This window comes from Acanthaster planci, linkage group LG21, assembly GCF_054643075.1.
Source record: "Acanthaster planci isolate LZ-2023a linkage group LG21, COTS_SCS, whole genome shotgun sequence".
NCBI classification, from domain to species: Eukaryota; Metazoa; Echinodermata; class Asteroidea; order Valvatida; family Acanthasteridae; genus Acanthaster; species Acanthaster planci.
This window is the reverse complement of record NC_141797.1, coordinates 9,860,473-9,881,012: the sequence shown is the minus strand read 5'-3', so window position 1 is coordinate 9,881,012 and position 20,540 is coordinate 9,860,473. Positions and strand designations below refer to the sequence as shown.

The 20,540-nt window shown below is 42.2% G+C and overlaps 1 protein-coding gene across 1 annotated transcript in view; it reads left to right on the top strand.

Annotated features, from left to right (window-relative positions):
* The first annotated feature begins 1,287 nt into the window (after positions 1-1,287).
* LOC110981133 (uncharacterized) overlaps positions 1,288-20,540 on the top strand; it is a 37,659-nt gene continuing 18,406 nt past the window's right edge. The window contains exons 1-21 of the mRNA XM_087131467.1: positions 1,288-1,364; positions 1,815-1,992; positions 2,362-2,526; positions 2,966-3,112; positions 5,198-5,263; positions 6,693-6,807; positions 7,071-7,211; positions 7,811-7,920; positions 8,733-8,759; positions 9,465-9,627; positions 9,845-9,886; positions 10,167-10,286; positions 10,564-10,739; positions 11,193-11,335; positions 12,353-12,412; positions 15,366-15,623; positions 16,068-16,184; positions 16,476-16,575; positions 16,931-17,077; positions 17,392-17,576; positions 18,846-18,911. Of these exons, the coding sequence (XP_086987593.1) occupies positions 1,870-1,992; positions 2,362-2,526; positions 2,966-3,112; positions 5,198-5,263; positions 6,693-6,807; positions 7,071-7,211; positions 7,811-7,920; positions 8,733-8,759; positions 9,465-9,627; positions 9,845-9,886; positions 10,167-10,286; positions 10,564-10,739; positions 11,193-11,335; positions 12,353-12,412; positions 15,366-15,623; positions 16,068-16,184; positions 16,476-16,575; positions 16,931-17,077; positions 17,392-17,576; positions 18,846-18,911 (2,471 nt within the window). The 5' untranslated portion in view covers positions 1,288-1,364; positions 1,815-1,869. The remainder of the gene's footprint in view (positions 1,365-1,814; positions 1,993-2,361; positions 2,527-2,965; positions 3,113-5,197; positions 5,264-6,692; positions 6,808-7,070; positions 7,212-7,810; positions 7,921-8,732; positions 8,760-9,464; positions 9,628-9,844; positions 9,887-10,166; positions 10,287-10,563; positions 10,740-11,192; positions 11,336-12,352; positions 12,413-15,365; positions 15,624-16,067; positions 16,185-16,475; positions 16,576-16,930; positions 17,078-17,391; positions 17,577-18,845; positions 18,912-20,540) is intronic.

Here is a 20,540-nt window from a genome sequence, read left to right as displayed (position 1 = left end):
TTGAAAGTGGCGACCAGTAAATAAAACTTGCAGACATTGTGAGGTATCTGTTAGGGTAACTTGAACGGGTAGTTCCGCGGAGTGAATAGTATCAAGATATTTCCGACATAACAAATCATCTTTTTCAGAACTTTATAATTTTTAAGTAGCGACAGAATTACTCTTATAGTGGACTGTAAGTATTGAATTAAATGTTCAGAAACAAGTTTGTTGCCTGTTTTACTAAACAATGGAGATAATTTTCACATTTGGTTTGGGGTTATTATGAGTGACATTAATTTCAGTGCATAAAATTAGTCACACACATGCATCGTTCAAGGTACACGTGCGTTTATGGTTGGGGCCTACAGCACCGTGCTATGCATGGCAAGCTATACGCCTGCCATTATAATTTCACACCAATTGCCCTGAATCCGTCCTAGATTTGGCAGGATGCACAGGGCGTTGCATGACCGTTCCTGATAAATTCTGTCGCAGGGGAGCCGAACCAGGAACATGAGCACGACTGTTTGACAGGCCATCACTCAAAAAGTACACCGACCTTTCACACATGCATAATAATCGTTGATGGCATGTTCTCATTCACATTAGCAGGCATTACGGCTGCTTAATATTGGCGTTCACAGCCAAGGATTCATGTCGCGCCTAGGGGCCTGTGTATTATTGCCGACTGCCCTGCAAAGAGCATAATTGCATGGAGTAGGCCTAGATTGACTCCCCTCATCGGGAAGATTATGGCGTCAAGGTTGAATGAATTGGCCCTTGTCGATCGCACAACCATCTTAAATCATTGCGATGTTCAAACACACTGTTGTTTCAGAATAACTCAATCACAGCACATTTAACAGGCACGTACTTTTTGGAAGATAATGGTTGAGGCAGAGACAGATTCAGGTCGATGAGCATCGCAAAAAAATAGGCCTAATGGTGTCAATTTCACGCACCGATGAGTGCAGTTTCACCTCAGTAGTTATAAAGAAGTAAATACCAGCAGGAGGCTCTGTGTAATTTCGGTGGAAGCTTTTAAAATCAAAATCAATAAATCAGTCATGGAGACCCAGATGATAATCCGCATCAATCGGATTGCATGTTTAATCGAATTGGGTCAAATCCGTCCCAGATGCTACCCGCGCCGTCAACAGCTGAAAAGGGCCCAGCCTCAACACGTGAAGATTATGCCGCGCTGTAAATGTAGCACAGGCGGGAAGACTATAAAACGCATCCAAAAACCGGGATCCCACAGATATTAATGTTATTGCATATGGATATAATCTTTCTACAGGTGCCGATATCAGGAATATCAGTGCCGGAGAGTCCTACGTTATCGCCTTGTATTGGTCCGTGGCTACTGCAACTTCAACAGGGTAAAAAAAAGTTCAGATTTTTTTTTTTTTGGGGGGGGGGGAATGTATCTCTCTCAGGCAAAAAGACGTGCATTGTCTTTCTTTTAATTTGGAATCGATGCCCGGATGATTGATTATTAGAGAACGAAGCTTGCGTGAAGGTCATTTTAAAGAACAATTAGCAAGCTATTTCAGTGGCTGCATAATACGGGCGATTCATAATAGAGCGCCTCCAAGAGTTTGCAACGCGTTGGCCAGTCACAATCGCGAAATCTGTTGACTCAATGCGCGTAGGGAAAGGGTCGACAAATTTCGCACCTTGTGATTGGCCAACGCGTTGCAAACTTTTGGAGACGCACTGTTGTGAATCGCCCGTATTGTACCTTGTAATGAGTCCGTTTTAACCGGTGTCGAGAATTAATTGAATTATATTAGAGATGCAGTTCTGACCAGACTCACATTATTGACCAGGTATGGCGATATTAGTGCCGTGAACGCAGGGGAGAAGTGGGTATCTATTTTGGCCATGTTGATCGGCGAGGGCGTCTTCTTTGGGATGATTCTCGGCGGGATGGCCTCCATGCTCACCAACTTTGACGCACAGAGGGCGCGCTACACACATCGCTTCAACGTCATCAAGCAAAGTTTGGTTAGTGACTGAAGTCCGCGCCACTTTGGTCAAATACAAATTGAATTTCAAACGTGTAATTTGTAAATACCAAAAAAACACAGGAAATGACCACAGCATTCAGACTCCACTCTGTTGGTTGTGTAGAAGCTCTGTGGATGGAGAGTTTAGTGCATTTTCGAAGTATTTTCTTAATATGAATTATTTTCCTCTCCCAGATTCATGCCATTTCAACATGACTGACCTTCGTTGAAATCACAACTGCATGATAAAAAAAAGTGGAGGCAGGATGCAATATTCTTTCCGAACAGAGAACATACAAGAAAAAACCCAGAACACGGCCCTGTCTAACATTTAACTTCGTGTAAAATTAAATCTGTTCACTCCTAGAAGGACGAAACAGTGACAGAAGATCTGCAGAGGCAAGTGGTGGGTTATTATGAATACCTCTGGTTTCGAAAAAAGGGAGTGACGGACGACAGTCTGATCAATGCCATGCCGCTGACCTTCCATGCAGAGGTATCGCTGAGCGGAAATAAGTACATCTTGGATAAGGTAGGATATGATACAATGCTTGTTTAAAACGGTTTGTAAGCACTGCCTAATGACAATGCTGACGACACATTTCACCGATCAAAATGTTTATGATTAAAATGTCATATGAAGTACTAAGTGCAAGTCGTGTGATAAACCTTGTGAAATTAATGCAAGATTTCAGGACTGTCAGTTTTAAGAACGGTCACTATACTAAGGCTAGTCTACTCGTGAACTGAGTGTTGTCTGATAATATTACTTCCTTGTAGAATCAAGAACACCAACCGCGCATGATCAGCTCCATTTATCAAAAAACTTCACCAGGGCATAATTATTTCTGCCTCGGCTTTTAGGTTTGACCGTAATTTTCGATTAACAATACCTTTATGCTTTACTTCTGCACCAGTACAGTAGTAGGTGAGAAAATGTTTACAATACCTCATTTTATATCTTCATTTAGGCACCGATGTTCAAGGGAATGAGTGAAGGGTTTATGCGCATGCTCTCTCTAGAGATCAAACCGTCTCTATATCTACCAGGTCAAATGATCGCCTACCGGAATGAGATCTGCCATAATATGTACTTCATCCAGAGGGGGGAGGTCGAGGTAAGTAACAGCTTACATTATTAACGCAGGCCTTTAATTAAACAATATATTCACCGTATGTTGCTAGTCTGAGATCCCTGGCGAATCGGAACCGGTGTAACATTCATAGGCCAACTTTAACGATTGATAATTTAAATCAATAACCTAGTTTGCAATACATGTATACCGAACAGAATGACGCAGCCAGCCTTTTCCTTAGTTTCATATTATTCCTTGCGTCCCTCAGTACGATTTTTCTGCTCTCACTGAGATCTCCAAAAGATGCCGGAAACGAAACAGTTTTAATAAGTGAATAAATATGGGCATTCCTGTTGATGAATACCTTTTTTATTGCAAGAATCAAAAGAAGTCAACATGTGATGGATTTCCGATTTGTTCTAAAACTTTACTTTCACTTTCCTGAACACCCCCGTCCATTTTATGGTATGTTCCTTTAGAAAGTTGTCCGATCTGCCTCGAGTTGAAGTGCACCCCAAAGCGGTAAAAGAAAGACTGAATGGTTTTCCAAGCAGGTTTCTGTACGCGTTCTGCGTGTACGCAAAGACCATACATTAAGGAATAACTTCGTTACGCGTAGTCCCCGAGCTCCGCGTCAAACGCGCCATTGATTTCTATTATAAACGCGCGCCTATGCAGTGAGTACAAAAAAGCCCTTATTTGTTCCGTTTGGAGCGGATAGAATCCCCTTCAACGAATCTGGCGCGCGTGGCGCTTGGAGCTTGGCGCGTTGCGCACACGCAGACTCCTGACCAATCAGACCCGATTAAACTGTCTCGTATCCATGTGCCATCGTGTGATTTATGCAGCGGGCATTATCAAATGTTAACGCACGGTCACGTTACGCATTTCAATCAAAACAGAAAAACTGTCTAAGGTATTTATGAATGTAATTATACAACTACAAGTCAACGGCGTGCACATTAGTAAGAGACATCGACGTCACACAACTTACATTGTGCCCTTCGACCGGCCTAAAAGTGAAGTCACCACCACTGATTCCAAATTTGCTGCACCTCGCTCGATGAAGTAACATGACAAAAACGTTGAAGGGTTAGAGTCTATGAAATTGTTCGAATTATGATGGCCATACAGTATATGTACCTCTCCTTAACGAACTTTTATTAAAGTGGGTTGTTGTATACGCCCGAGCGCGCTCGCCGATCGCCCTATCGGTCTAGTGTGATAGCGCCCTCTCTTGGTACGTTCGGTCTTGAAAATCATGAAAATGGCTGGCGCGCCGGCGGGATATTTGCTTTTGCATCGCTGGCCTGCTGCACGTACAGTATTTAGGTTGGCCTACATCAAGTTGTACGGGATGTACGGAGGTTTGCATTTTTTGGCGTTTGTATTTGTGGGTTTTTGCCTGTGGGAGAAGAGAAAGTGTCGAGACTTGTAACGTTATGTTGGTTTTACGGAAAATTTGTGCACCCGATTCCTTGCTCTAGAGTATCATCACCAGATCACGGGATTGTATACTTGGGTTGGGACCCCCCCAGTTTGAGATTATATATGCAATCACACGTATGAAGCCAAACCACGGTTCACAACCATGCACAACGCATGACATCTATGATGCTCAACCAACCATAAAAATCTTAGGCTCCTGTAATATTTGGGCTATAGAAATAGAATTCATCCAAACTTTGTAGGGGGTGTATAAAGTCAAGGTTTATAATCATGAATGTTGAGAGCTTGTTGATATTCACTTTTTGGTGATGTTTGAAGTAAAAATATGAGCAAGGCAGTAGACTAGAGGCAAAAATAGAAATCGAAGTGCACCAATAGGGGCCATGGCATGTTAGGGAGGCCTCTGCAAACAAACCTGATTGCAGAATACGGGCGATTCACAATAGTGTGCCTCCAAGACCAGAGTTTGCAATGCGTTGACCAATCACAGTGCGCAGAATCTGTCGACCCTTTCCAAACCCGCATTGGGTCGACAGATTTCGCGTACTGTTATTGGTCAACGCATTGCAAACTCTTGGAGGCGCACTATTGTGAAACGGCCGCATTGCAGACAACATATGACGTTGCTCATCCCATGACGTCATTCACCCGTGTACATGTTTTGATTTGCTGTCTCAGGTCTTATCTGCAGAGGATGACGATACTCCAATCATTTCGCTCAGGCATGGCAAGCTCTTTGGGGAGGTAAGCCAATAAACCTTGACATGAGCAATGCATCATGGGATTGGATGACAAACACATGTATGCCGTGCATGTTATGCACGAACCTACCGAAGACGTTTACAGTCTGCAAAACAAGGAATCTGTTTCCATTCGATATATGTTTCCCAATTCAAGCCAGCCTCTTCTCAAGCAGTATTCCATTGTAGATTGGGGATAAAGATATTCACCTAAATCTAATCTGAAAGCTTTGGCAGAAAAAAACACAGAATTCCTTCCATGGACACCAGTTTCTATCTTAAACGCTGGTCTTGACCAATCAGAATAAGGATTGATCTTGAATATCAGCGAGCTAGTCTTGGCCAATCAGAATAAGGATTGATCTTGAATATCAGCAAGCTAGTCCTGGCCAATCAGAATAAGGATTGATCTTGAATATCAGCAAGCTAGTCTTGGCCAAGCAGAATAAGGATTGATCTTGAATATCAGCAAGCTAGTCTTGGCCAATCAGAATAAGGATTGATCTTCAATATCAGCAAGCTAGTCTTGGCCAATCAGAATAAGGATTGATCTTCAATATCAGTGAGCTAGTCTTGGCCAATCAGAATAAGGATTGATCTTGAATATCAGCAAGCTAGTCCTGGCCAATCAGAATAAAGATTTTATTTCACATCTCACAGAGACTCGTACCTTTGAAAAAGTCATTTAGGGCAATTTTTTTCTACTCTTAAAACTTTGGATTTGTTTTGGTAGCTTTAAAAACATGTGTTGAAGAAAATGCCTGCATCTGTGATGTTTTAAAGAGTGTTTAGATGTACATGTATATAGGAGAGATTCTGGAGAAAAAGGTTACTTTATGTTCAATTGACAGGTTCACTTACTTCCGTAGGTGCATGACATGCTGGTTTTTTGTTCTCATCACAAGAAAAGTTAGGAGGGGAGAAAGATAAACAGATGGAAGCTTTTCCCTCAAAAAGTTGGAGCTCTAGGTGTTGACCTAGTATCCGCCTTGAGCAGAAGCACCCCCTCATTGGTTGAAAAGAGCCGCGCTGGTTGGGAGTATTCATTTTGTTGGGAGTGACGCAGCTGCAATGCTTGCATTTCCTAGTCGTTCGTGAACCAGCGATGCGCAGTTAGTACCAAAGGAGCCTCTGTTGCTGAGGAAATAGCGCCCTCTCTTGGTCCAGCGAGAGGCCCGTACTACATGTATTTTGATAAAGTCATTTTGGTCCATTAAGCACACATGTATATGTCTCTTAACTTTTTACGATCATGTGTTTTGCAGAATAAGAGGAACCTTTGTCCTTAAATGTGCTTAACTGCGGGGCTCCCTTTCCTGGCTGCATGAGCTTGGAAAAGCGATGTCATTAGGCCTACATGTACACGTACATATCTGTTGGGGTAAGAGAACCTCCCCTTTGTCTGTGCTCAGTCCATTATTTTGTCTTTTTAGGTCAGTCTTGTATTCAGCATGCCCAGGACTAACAGCATTCGAGCCGCTGCCCATTGTGACCTCATGGTCCTGGACAAGGCTGACCTGCAGAACGTCTTGCATCACTACCCAGAAGGTTGGTATCGAACTGGTTTCTTCTAAATCCTGTTCAAAAGATAAAGGTCTGCTCACAATTCTCTTACAGATGAAATCGGAACAAATTCCACTAAAATTGAAGTTTCAGCTTAAGTGGTGTCGTTCTAAAATTTTACCATTTGTGTAACCTCAAAATGGACATGAGGATAAATTAACTGACATATAACTTTTGGACCATTGCCGGATAAATAAAAAGCATGGGTCGTGAATATATGACACAAGAACGTCTTGGTTATCAATTAGTTGCTAGGAAGTTGCAGCGTATTGCCGAGGAGCGATGCGATGCCGCAGGAAGACTGGAGGAGCGTGTTCGTGCCGGGGAGGGAATCATACCAGCGTCCAAGAGCCTACGACGACTGTCTCATGCCAGTACTCACTCACCAAGTACGTGGTCACAGCCACTTGACCTTTTAGAGTTGCAGGCTTTGTTTAACGGTCAATGTTTAACTTGAACTTTTATCACAGAAAACCCGTTTTATGCGTCGTGATTCCCATTTGCCCTAACCATTCTGAATCCAACAGGCATATGCATGATTTCAATGGTCCCTAAGGGGATAGGGTTAGTCTGATAACACTCTTCCCTAGAAAAGCACAAGCACTTATCACAGAGGACAGATCTCAGCAGATCACCGATCACCGAGGAAAAAATCTTTGGCTCCCTCTCTGTGCCTGTTGTCAGTTTTGTATGTATACCTTGATGCTGTGTTAATTTGAAATAAATTTCAGGTGAATGGAAAATGTTACAATGTGACCACTGGTAAGGATTTCAGTGGGTAGGTCACAGAGGTGGCTTTCATTGCTTTTTCTGGTCTGCGATGTTTGATAAGTGGGCATGGCCAATTTTCGTCAGAATGTCCACAATGTCAAATGGTTTTATGCGTCTCTCAAATCTCTCAACTTGCGACATAACCATGCCAGCACGGGCCATGGGCGAGATTGGCAGACTTTGATTTTGTCAGCGTCCGATTTCACTTTTCCTTCAGGACATTCTGGAACCCAAGCCAACATGAGGCCAGACCAGTACGGCAAGAAGTCAATGGAGGCATTTGACATCGAGGAGCTAGTGAGCGTTCACCACGGCTCGTGTGCCGCGGTAGGTCTGTGCCTCAAAGTCAGAATGCCTTTGGAAACTAATCAATTCCACTTTCACTCTAGATTTTCTTCAACATCGATTGACTAATACGAGGCACGCAAACACTCATTTTTCATTTCACAAATTCTTCTAAAGTTCAAATAGTCATGCACTTTGGGTATGTGGTATCCTAAGGACTACTTTTAAATAATTCAGTCATACATGAATAATGATTATATCTTGCACAAAAGTGTTCCACAAAGGAGATTAAAATTCCACATCAGAACCCTCCACTTCCATATTTAATATACAAGTCTTGTGGCCCAAAATAATACGTCTTTGGTAGACTTAGGAGAGGTAGATAATAATGGAATTCTTCAGTGCATGGGCCTATGAACTTTCTGTGAAACTCATTTCTTTGTGTTGGAGAAAAAAGTTATCCATAATCTTCACTTATCCTTATGCTCAGTTATCCTTACATTTGTATGCTCTTTTCTTGTGCTGTCTTTGAGAGGGGTTGCGGTTGAATTAATCGGCACTTTTGCTGGAAATTTTTCTGGATTATCTTCAAATTCTCCACTGTCAGAAATCTTAAGTGTATAGAACTTTAACTTTCCAGAGGCATTATGTCTCATGTATTCCAGTAGTTGGCCTCTACCTTCCTCAACCCTGCAACATCTTTCTAAATCTTCTGATAGATTTTGAAGGATCTGAGAATGTTAGGGTTACTATCATGGATATGCCTAATTCTTGGAATCGCTAAACCAAAAGTGTTTGTGTATGTGTCACTAATGAGCTTATGTCACTCATGTGCTTATCTTATGCCTCATTAGCAAAGCCCGTTAAGGATTGTTCAGCCGGTAAGATTCTAACCCAGCTAGTGTTGCATGCTCCTTGTTTGTTGTAAATTGTGCTACTTACAACTAGATGGTGTCATTGTTTTGTGAAGGTCTCCATTTTATGTGGTCCTGCGATGACATTCATGATTTGCTTTCTGCTACATGCGTGCTAGGTATAGATATATTGCTCGCTTCTCTTTTTAATCATGTGCGATGAATTGACAAGAGATGAATTTCTGCAAAGTTACATTGCATGTACGGTTTGTCTTGAAAGTCGGGCGTTGATTTGGAGGCAAGACTTGAAAATGTTTTGTGTTGATGCTGCAATTTTATTTTTTGCGTAGAAAGTTTTGTTGTAGAATTGTTGGTTTCTAATACATGTGCTTCTTTCAGGATGCATCGCACCCACGGCGATGCACCTCCTCATTATTACAGGCAGCATTTGTTCAATATGTTATTATTTCTGGTAATGGCATCAAGGATTCTTCAAAAGTGCCCCAGGCACTGTAGCTCGCAAACCTGAAGAAACCTGTAGAGAGGAGACAATGAGAAGCAGTATCAGTTTTTGAGGTGGGAGGAAAACCCCAGAGGAATATTCTGGGTAAAACCCATGTGCCAAAAAGTAGCAGAACAAAATGTGAGAAAGCATGATGTCTTTGAGATGGAGTTGGCAATCCTTATGAATATTCATTCTCACTGTTAATTTTTTCATTGTTTGGAGTGTAGAGGGTGCATCGCCAGTTAGGTCAGTGGTGGGAGGATTTCTGGGAGTTGATCACAGAGACGGTGGTGATGCCCGGCTCACGTTTTGCCAAGCTGTGGGAACGAGGCGTGCTGGTCATCACGCTGCTCATCTCGGTGCTGTACCCTTACTGTGCCAGCTTCATCGGTGAGCGTGTGTCTTGTCCCCAGAATCACCTCTCGGGCTTTAACGCAAATCTCTGTGTTGCAGTGTAAATTAATCACATGTTCTGTTAGAATCCTGTCACATTGCCTAGACACTGTTTTTGTGCTGCACATGTGCAGTACAAAACAGAGAATGTCGTGTGTCAAGTTAAAGGTTGAATTTCTTTGATTGAACAACCATTATGTTTTCTTCATTACAGCAAACAGTGGGGCTGGGAAAGCACCAAATGTGGACGTAAATGGTAGGAGAATAAATTGTGACACTTTGTGACAAGTTATGGGAAAGGGGAATTTACCGCCATGGAGATGACATCATGGCAGGAATTCCAAATTTAAGGGGAGGGCAGATACGTGGTAGGGTATGGACTGTACATTTTGATGAAAATTTCCAATCGGCTCAGTTAGCGAGACTGTCGATGCTGAATTTGGTTGCCTTTTCACGGCTCTTTGTTGCTTAATAAATTACAACGGCTGTATTCACCCCTCAAATTTGATTGGCTGTTCATTCCGTCAATTGGACAGATGATGCTGGCGACGGCGATTCCGACAATCTTTTGCTGTTGACGCTCATGTACATCATGGACTTTGTGCTCCTGTTTGACATCATCGTCCGACTGAGGACGGCTGTTTCAACACCCAATGGTAAATCAACCTCTTAGCGCCGGGCTTATTTCACAGCAAACCAGCACCCAGGTGCAGGATTACATTTTGCCCCACATCTTGAATTTGTAAAATGACAAAATTGTATTTGTCTTCATAGAACTTATTGAAATGAGAAGGAACTGAATCTGGAATTCTGCTTTGAATATTTGTTCCTTCTGTTGCTAGACCAACAAATGGATTGGATCCAGTGTACCATTAAAGAAAAGCTTTAAAGAGATTTATTGTTTGTTTTCCTCAACATCGGTCGTCTTTCCAGGCACATACAAGGACTTCAAGAGTATCCGTGAGCACTATGTCAAGAGCGTGGGCTTCGCGCTTGATGTGATCGCCATTCTGCCACTGGATTTCTTCTCATTGTTGGTACCCGAGGGCAAAGACCGCACTAATGCACTGTACTTCCTTTCCCTGAACAGATTAGTCAAAGCCTGGAGGGTGAGTTGGTAGACTTTTTGTGGAACGTTTGAGTAATTTCGCCAAAATGCCCCACCCCCCCCCAAAAAAGTTCAATGTCATGAACGCTGTTGCCTACTCTGGCAATGAGATGAAACGTTTCAGTAAGCGCGTCATCAAAGCAGTGGCAGTTTTCACACCTTTCTTCATTTTCTCAAACTCTTGTCAATTTGAACTTTTAAAATGGAAGGAATGCTTAGAAGCAACATAGGTATGAACTTTACAGTATTGAGGAAAAGAGAAAAAAGTTCGTGATGCTTTCCTTTTCTTTGGCAGGTGAGTTTATAGCAACATTCCCCTTGGTGAATTCCGTATTCCTCACATTGTGGAATCCAGTGTTCCTTCTTATTGCTATACTACTTAGGACTTACGTGATCAAGGCCTGCTTGTTTTTTTTTGGTCTGAAGTGGAAATGTTTTGTAACTTTCACCTCAGATGCCCAACTATTTCAAGAACTTGGAGAAGGATCTGGATGTGAACATTGCCACCATCCGATTCTTCAAGTTCTTCATCTACATCGCTCTGCTGTCTCACTGGAGTTCCTGCCTCTGGTATCTTGTCACCTGCGACACAGGAAAGTAAGTCAAAGGTGTCCCTCCATCTGCTCATCTTTGAGAAATTCTTTCAGTCCTCCGGAAATCCTTATTTAACCCCTGTCTTTAATTTGAAGTCAGACCCTGATTATGAAACCAGTGGTTGTCAACTCAATGTGTTTGTTGTTCAAATGCTCCAACCATATTGAAGTTGAACGCACAAGCACCCGCCCCTTTTGCCTGTGTGGGGCAGCTCCAAATTTACAGCCCTTTACTTTAAACCCTCTAACCCCCTATACTGTTTAAATAGTCACAGACAGTAAAAAAAAAACCCCATATTCCCAGCTACATGTACACCGACCACACGCACGTCGCATGTCACTCGATTGATTTTGACCGTTAGGATGGCTTTGTCCAATTTGTCAAGGTGAGAAGAAGTCAGGGGGCTATTACAGCAACAAATCCAGCATTTTATACAAAAGCATCTGGTACTAGACTGTAAAGTTCTCCGCTTAAGTCACAAGAGTTCCTGTCTTTTCATCAGGCATAGCGCCGATCATTGTGTGTTTATATTAGAACAGGCCAAGTTTTTGTGCACATACTGATGGGAACTGAGAGTCAAACAAAGGGATATTTGACAAATTGAAAGACTCACCTTTGCCGTCTTGGGCAATATAAAGTGCCAGGCACACGATCAGTTCTCACACTTTCTTTGTTTTAATGAGCTGCAGTGTTTGAGTCATCTTTCTGCATACTTACGTATGGATGTCTGCACAATTGTGGGTACCGGAGAATTTTTGTTTAGCCACATTCAAATATTTCAATCTTACATTCACCAGTAGGCCTGTCTTAACCCAGTTTTTGACACGCAAGTAGAGTATTTGTCCCCGTTTGCTTATTTTTTAGAATGTCACCAACTGGCTGTTGTCAGAAGACAATCCCCACTGAGATCATGCCTTGTGTGTTACACATTTATTTTATATCCTCCATTGTTTCTTATTTTGCCCCCCTCCTTTCTAACCCATGTTATCATTTCCCTCGTGACATTTCTGTTCTGAACAGCTGTCAGATGGACATGAAGACTTCCGAAGCAGATTTTGTGTTTAACGTTAAGGGTGCCAGGTCAGAAATTGAGTCTCTCTCATTGTACGGTTGTCAATGTGTGAACAGTTTGGTGTCATACAAACGCACATCTTCCGTATTTATATATTTGTGAATTTGCACTTGCACAGTCGTCAGAATAACTAGCATCAGCATTGCCTTTTTTTTTTCCAGTGTGATTTGCTTGACGCCCGTAACGTATGTTCTTCTTGCATACTCCTTTAGATAAAGGAAAACTCTTTAATATTGGTGTGTATAGATAAATCTGAGCGCATAATCATTTTGAATAATTAAGGGAAGGCCTCTGGTAATCGATGTTTTTAGGGCATAGGAGTTTTCTTGTCGGTGAACCCTTTGATGTTGTTGGCAAATTTGGCACTGTAACTATTGGCTGATGAGGTTGCCACCTTCAACATTTCCTTCTGTAATTATAACATTTTCCTTGGTCCCGTCCATATTTCTACCCCCAACCTCTTCACTTCCAAACTTGCGGTAGGTTGAAGCTTTCGAGTAAAATTTTTCATGGCCCCTACCCCACAGTCTATGGGCAGATTTTGATCTAATGTAAAAAAAAAATGTGGTCAGGAGAGCTGGAAGAAAAACCCTAATGGTGGGCCTTCCCGATATTCACAGATAACGTGCGGATTCATCTATATCACACAGCAAACTGGATGTGTGGAGGTTTTAAAGTGACATAACACGACGGGCAAAGGTATTTCAGGAAGCATACCATGCCTGTGGAGGCATGTGCATTTTCCAATCTGGGTTCTTCTGTTGGCAGTTTCACATACGCCAGAATGTTGAGAGACTTTGAAGGCGTGGGCCTTTCTGTGCCCATCTGTGTAAATTGAATGGTGACTGTCAGTCATGTGACTGAAAATCCTCTATACGAATTACGTCCTACATGTAGGAAAAAGAGTGGGTAACACATAACCAATAATTTGCTTGCTGGGGATGAAATAACGCTGTTAATATGTGATAGTGAAAAGCAGTGGGCGCTGTGAAGCCGTCACATGGGCAGGAATCCATTAGTTGCCTTGAATAACACCGTGCTAATCAACTGGAATTGTGGTGGCTTTGTGAGGAATCGTAAGAAAATAATGGCAATTGAAACAGTTCAAGCAAACTTGCAGTGCGGAAGTAAAAGTTTTAACCCCTACTAATTGTTTATCAGTTCAGCCCCATAGTATCACATGCAGTTTCTAGACACATGTCTACATTTTACTGAGGAAAAATCTCGCTCAAGGTGTGGGTTGTTGGCATTATTGTCGTCTCATTGATGAAAAAGGAAGCGGTTAGACTATCGTCGGGATGCCTTACCACTGTCATGACCACGTGTCAAGCTCTGCACCAAGACCATTGGTTGTGCACATTTTCAGCTTGAAGTATAAACGTGGGTGTATTCTGTGCCATATTGAGTGTGACTGGCAGTTCATTGACTAAATGGCTCTAGACAAGACACGAGTATCAACTTTCACCAAAAAGGAAGTGTAGCAATGATGGTTTCGGTCAAGAGAGTTCTCTTTCTGAAATATTTATGTCAAACTTGAGCAATGTACAGCTAAATGACCAATAAGCTTATTGCATGTCTTAACTGTCGCAGATCCTAACAAGTGTCATGCAGTAATACACGTATTTGTCGCAAAGTCAAAGATAAAAACTGACATTTTGTAATGTTACAGTAATAAATGTTTTTGACGTGCTGTCCATATGAGGCTAATGTGGGGCGTGCCATATAATTTTGAAAAATGTTTATTGAGTGGAACAGAAAAGTCTGAGTAAAGCTTGTGGAATATTGGAATCTTTTTAGCCATGTGTTTTGAGTTGTGAATACCAGTGTAAAGTCGAGGTGAACCAGTCATCAACGATGTTGATTTTAAACAGCTTGAAATTGTTGACGGAATAAAAGAAACCAAGTGAGCTTTGAAGGGATATCCTCACGTTCACGTTTCTTTTCTTGGTGTGTAGTCATTGTTGGTGAATCTGACCGTAATGAAACAATTTTACATTTTTTTTCTTGCCATTTCATTGTTTTGGTATTCCATAGAAGGCCATTTGGCCTACTCGTACCCTTGTACACGTACATTGCCTGTGTGTATTGCATGCACATAACATCCCAACCTCCTTAATTTGCACCTGTCATTCCGCCATGCACCACCTTCACTGGTGTTTTCACCGGGAATAAATATGCACCTGTTACCGCTCATTATTTTAGTCCCATTTTGATCTGCAACGGTGGAAGTTTGTTTTTACCCCTTTCCATGTGGAATCTGTGTATACATAAATATATTCATGTATGCATGAATTATGGAAGATACTCATTAAATGTAATATTTTGCCTAGATTTTGTGATATTATTTACAACACGTATTTTGTAGTTGTGTGTCCAGACCAGATTCGCTGTTATGACATGCATAATTACAGATACAAAGTAATTTGAAAATCATTTGCAGAAAACCAGATTTCCATTCAAGTTGAAGGTGATGGTTTTAAAGTTTGCTGAAATGTTTTCCAAGGCAGAGCATACTTTTGACCGTGCATAGTTAAAGTTAACGCAAATTAATCAACATACTGAAAGATGGCCATTTATTGTAAGCTAACTTTCTGTTTCCATTGTAACCAAAGGAGCAGTCCTTGAAGATTTTTTACTGGTCATTAGGGCCGGTGTGTTTATTTTGGTAATTCAAGTAATTAATCCTCGAACTGGCACATTTGATTTAATAAATCAAATTGGGTATGAAATTTTTTTTCAAAAGAAAGTGGAGTGAATGCTGTAGAAATATTAGGACATTGCAACAACTGTTGAGGAATATATGAAGGTTAATTAATTGTTTAACCAAGACTGTAAACTAATGAAGGAATGATTAATCAATCAATCAATCAATCAATCAATCAAAAAGTTGTTAGAAACTTGTGGCTGTGTTACTTTTGTGAGCATTGTTGACTTTATCTGTTTTTTATTCTATACAAACAGCCCCAAGCAAGCCCAAAGTTCCAAAGTTCCAACTACAGATGTGCCGCCATCTACCACTGCGCCGTCTCCATTCGACGAATATGTGACTGCGCTCTACTGGGCTGCAGCGACCATGACAAGCACCGGCTATGGTGACATCAGTGCGCATACGACCATCGGCCGGGCGATTGCCCTTGGGGCCATGTTGATTGGGCTGCTGCTCTACGGTTACTGCCTGTCGTCCATTGCAGCAACTCTGGCCAATGCTGATGCCCCAAGGTTTGTCATAATGCTCTTCACTTTACCTCATACCTGACAACGATCTCACATCTCTCATCACTATGGCTCACTCATTATTACTGAGTGAGCATCGTATTATTACTTGGTAGTTCAGCAATAGACCAGTCTGTCATAAGTCCTCACAAGCACACCACAAGTCCTCGCAAGCACATCATAAGTCTATCACTAGTCCTCACAAATCTATCACAAGTTATCACATATCTTTCACAAATGCATCATCCAGCCTCAAGCCAAACTGCAAGAGAACTATGACGAAAACTCTCTATTGCCATTAACCCACGTGTTACTTGTGTGGAGTTGTGAAAGGACCGGTGACTGACTCGTGATGGATTCGACCACAGCCCTGTTGGTACAAACATCATTTTACCCATTTCCTTGGTATTGGACGACATGTTTATTCGATCTCAATTGTTACCAACCCAGAGTGAACTTCCAGGAGAAGTTGTTTGCTGTGCAGGAGTTTATGAAAGACCACAACTTGAAATTAAACCTCCAGCATCGAGTGGTGAAGTACCTTGGCTTGGTGTTCAGAAGACACAGGTAGGTTTTTGTATGAAAGCACATCATGCCCATTTATATACCACAGATATTTTCTGCATAGGTGTTAAAGTGTACCAAAGTGACTATGTCACCAAATGAGCCTCTGAGCCTCTGTTGCTGGGAAGATTGTGTCCTCTCTTGGTCCGCTTGGGGCTCATACTCAACAGAAATGTTTGACCCAAAGTGGACATTTGAAGCGGTAATCCACATGCATAGGCTGTATTGGGTGGCAGCCCTTGTTTTTGGATTGTATTAACTTGAGATGGGATTTGATGGTGATTGACATTGCAGGGGTGAGGTGATGCCTGGTGGAGTGCGTCTCATGCATGACATGCCCATCCAACTGCAGCAGGAGATTGCCTTCGAAGATGCTCAAGAGACGCTAGGCCAGGTGGGTAGAAAGAACAAGGCTTGCCATAGGTGACCGTGGTAATGCTGTCACTGGTCAGTGGCAGCGGCCCCGCTAATGGTGGTAAGCACTAGTGTGGGCGACCATTGTGTGGAGCTACTCTTCTGTGACAGTTACTCCATACAGGACCCAACACATGCTTTCCACCATTAAAGGGGGCCATGGGAAATGTCCAGTGAAACGTTGGATTCGTCTACATAAGGGACAAATACTTGTCAGTGTGATAGTCATTGTAAGGAATCTGAGTGATTCACATTGATTGACTTTTTCGAAATCTGCCTCATGTGGCGAGTTTCACAGTATGTGAGATTGACTGGGGCATTATTTGATTGGTCAGGTGCCACTTTTCAAAGACTGCGACGCCGCATTCCTGCGCATGCTAGCCTTGAAGACCCACGCCTATCTCTTCACGCCTGGAGACATGATAGTGTACGAAGGCGACATGGGGCGAGAGATGTACTTCATCCGCCGGGGAACCTGTGAGGTGAGTGTCCAAGTTTCTGTGTACTCCTGCCACACAAGGATCTTGATTTCAGGAGAAATTCTTTTGTTAGGGGCAGACTGTTATGTATAGACAAGTCCGTCCCAGACATGTTAAAAATTGCCGTTGGCATTTTGCATATTTTGCCAAGCTGATACATAACAGAGTTTGCAAAATCACTTGAGTGTACACCTTGCCAGATGAATGAGTCGGTAGAATGAGATTTTAACAAAGGCTCTTTAAGCTTGAGGGTTATGTCAAGTAAAGTTCTCTGTCTTTATTCAGTGATGAACATTTTTCTGTTCTGTCTCTCCAAGGTTCTGTCCAAGGATATGACCAGGGTGACCAGCACCATTGGGCCTGGCCAGTATTTCGGTGAAGTGGGCCTCATCTTTGGTGACTACCGCACAGCCACTGTACGGGCGGCATCCTACTGTGAGCTGCTGATGCTCAAGCGCTCGGATCTGGATGAGGTCTTGCAGCATTTCCCCCTCATTGCTAAGTAAGTATCGTGGAGAACACTCAGGAAAAGAATCCGCTTTAGGAGTTCTGAAATGTTAACAGTTTTCTCAAATAACGTTGGCTAAATTTCACAAAATAATCCCTCCCCCCCAAAAAGAGCCTAATCTTCACACAACTGAAAGCTTTGTGTGTGCCGTTCATCTGTGAGTAGACTATTTGGACATACATTTCATGTTTGAGCCTGAGGGCTACATGTATGTCACAGTGCTTTCTGAAAGCATAGTTTTAAGCTTCAAGTACACGCCCATATTGTTTTTGCTTAAAATTTGACATATATACATGTTTGTCTACAGTCAGTGCAATTTTGTTCTTTATTTCTCTCTTTGAAGCAGTTTTCATTTCAAAATTGTGTTCTCCTATTTCGAGCAGTTTTCGTTATTTTATCTCACTGTATGTGTAATTGACCTGCTGTGGTAAGAGGTAACCCTCAGCTGCAAAATGATGTGTGAAGAGCCCTTTAAAACAGGCACTGTTGGGTATGGCCACAGGGCTATCACAGTGTACCTTTAATAACCAAAAACCAGTCAAAGCCTTTGGTGCCATAGCTATTGGCAAAAAGTAATGCTGTTGGCATGGCCAATGGCAAATGAAGCCATGGCAAATGGCAAAAACGGATGCCATAGCCAATGGCAAATGAAGCCATAGCCAATGGCAAATGAAACCATAGCCAGTGGCAAATGAAGCCATAGCCAATGGCAAATGAAGCCAATCAAGCCATCACGAATGGCAGAAACCAATGCGGTAGCCATGGCAAATAACCTATAGCCACCGGCCAAAAGCTGTGCCATAGAGAAAGCCATGTTACAGTGCAACCATACTTGTTCACTTGCCTCATCAGAGAGGGTCACATGTATTGTTTGGTCTGCTCGTGTATGTCTCTAGTGACAGTATTTTCAGACGGAGTTGTCAACTTAATTTTCATGGACATGTAAATTTCAAAGGAATTGCACTCTGTAGATGTTTATCTCGAGTCAGATCCAACATTGCTCTCGGGTATAGTACGTGCACATTTGAGAGGAGAACGTGTCAAAAAATGCTTTTTCATAACGATAGTTTTACTTGTAGTTAATGCTGATGCTCTCGAGTATACTGCAGAAAATATACTCGCCGTAAGTTTGCACTGCACAGGTGACAAATTGTCTCTTGGAAAGGCAGTCTCTTGTGGCATTGATAGATCTAGAACGCTTAGCACTGCAGGTTCGTGTGCTATGAATTGTGTGATGCTAACTTGTCATTCCTGCCGTTCTAGTGGGTTGGAAGCTGCTGTGTCTCATTGGGAGAAGGATCGCAAGGAGAAACAACACGACGATAAAGGGTGTGTCTGTCAGTGGAAGCACACACGATACATGCACTTACATGTAGTGGCAGGAACTGCACAAGATTTGTTTCAAAACACAAACCTTTGATTGTTTCGCTAGAAGCTTACAACATTTTTCTGGGCTGGGCAGCCCAATACACCCTGTGTAAATTGTGCATGTAATAAACTGAGCTGCTAGGTTTGTACATAACAAATCTTGTCCAGCGCCTCTGCCGAATTTCAGTTTGTGTACATGGTAGTATTAAGAGGTGATTCACAGCACGTGCCTCTAAATGTTTGCCTTCTATACAGAGAGGCGGTTGTAACTGCCAACGACTTGTGTAAAAGGAGCACTGTTTGGCCACATGGATGTTGATTTTTCGCACAATGCACTGGAAAAGTTTGCCCTCTCTGTGGCAACATTTGGGTGGTATTCTGTGAATCCCAATGTTCCGAGGAGATTTTCAGTGACATCATTTGAAGAATGCTTTTGTATTGGTATGCTAAGAGGAACTACGGAATGAACGTCACATTTCTTGAACAAGTGCCACTCTATAATTGAGTCGGTCAAATAATTGATTTATTTGGGACAAACTCCAACACAAGGTTCACACGAGGTTGTCATTCGAATGATGTCATTGAAAAATCAGTTTTGTTTTTCTTGTCATTAACCCCAAAGCCTAGTTTTTCCACCTGCTTTTAGTTTGCCGCTCACTCTTGCTTATTTATATTTTATGTTTGGTGTCAGCTTGTGAAGCCCTTTTTACACAACAAGAAAAACATCATGACTTGTCTTTAAAAGATCTTGCAATTTGAACCTGGTTGAGAGAATACCTACCTTGAGTGACGTAGCATTTTCTGGATTGCACATAACTTTTATGTCGTAGTTCATGCGGGAGTCCAATGAAAGTGACAATTTGGCGAAAAGGCAATTCAACACCTTGTCGAAAGCCTTATTAAGGTGCTTGGGAATGGGATTGGCTGCCCCCTACTAGAATCTGCCCTCAAGGATGGGTGGTTTTTTTGTGTGTGTGTAAAAAGGGCTTGAGAAGATGACTTGGCTTGCAACATGATCTCAGTAGCTACACTCCCACAGCTTCACTGTCCTCACCCATCACGGCATTGTTAGTGAACACATTCATTAACTTTATGCTGTAGATTTTGACCTATGCACCTTTTGCCAAGCTTTGCTGTCAAAGCACTCACACACTGGAAGTGCGTACACCTGTGCTCATTTGCTTTTTGGGCTATTGTTATGGGGAGCTGAGCCAACTCAAATTCAGCATTCAATTTGACATTTGGCTGACAGAATATTTTTGAAAGCCAGGAAATTAGCGCTCACAGTCAGATTACATATTTGAATTACTAATATTATTATAGACATATCCGAGAAGGCGCCATTTCTTGGGACTGTTGCACTCGCACACATCTTAACTTAAGCGCACACATGCATATAGATGTAGGCAAGTCATGGCACCCTATTGGTCGGAGAGGAATGTAATGTGCGGGTACCACTAGCGTGCGAACAGGACCTCTGCGCAGTAATGGCTTCTAATAATTCCTCTTTTGCCGGATTTGTCTTTCGCAATGACAATGCCAGTGATGAAGATGACAATATAAGAAATGCGTACATTTACCGTTGAGCTC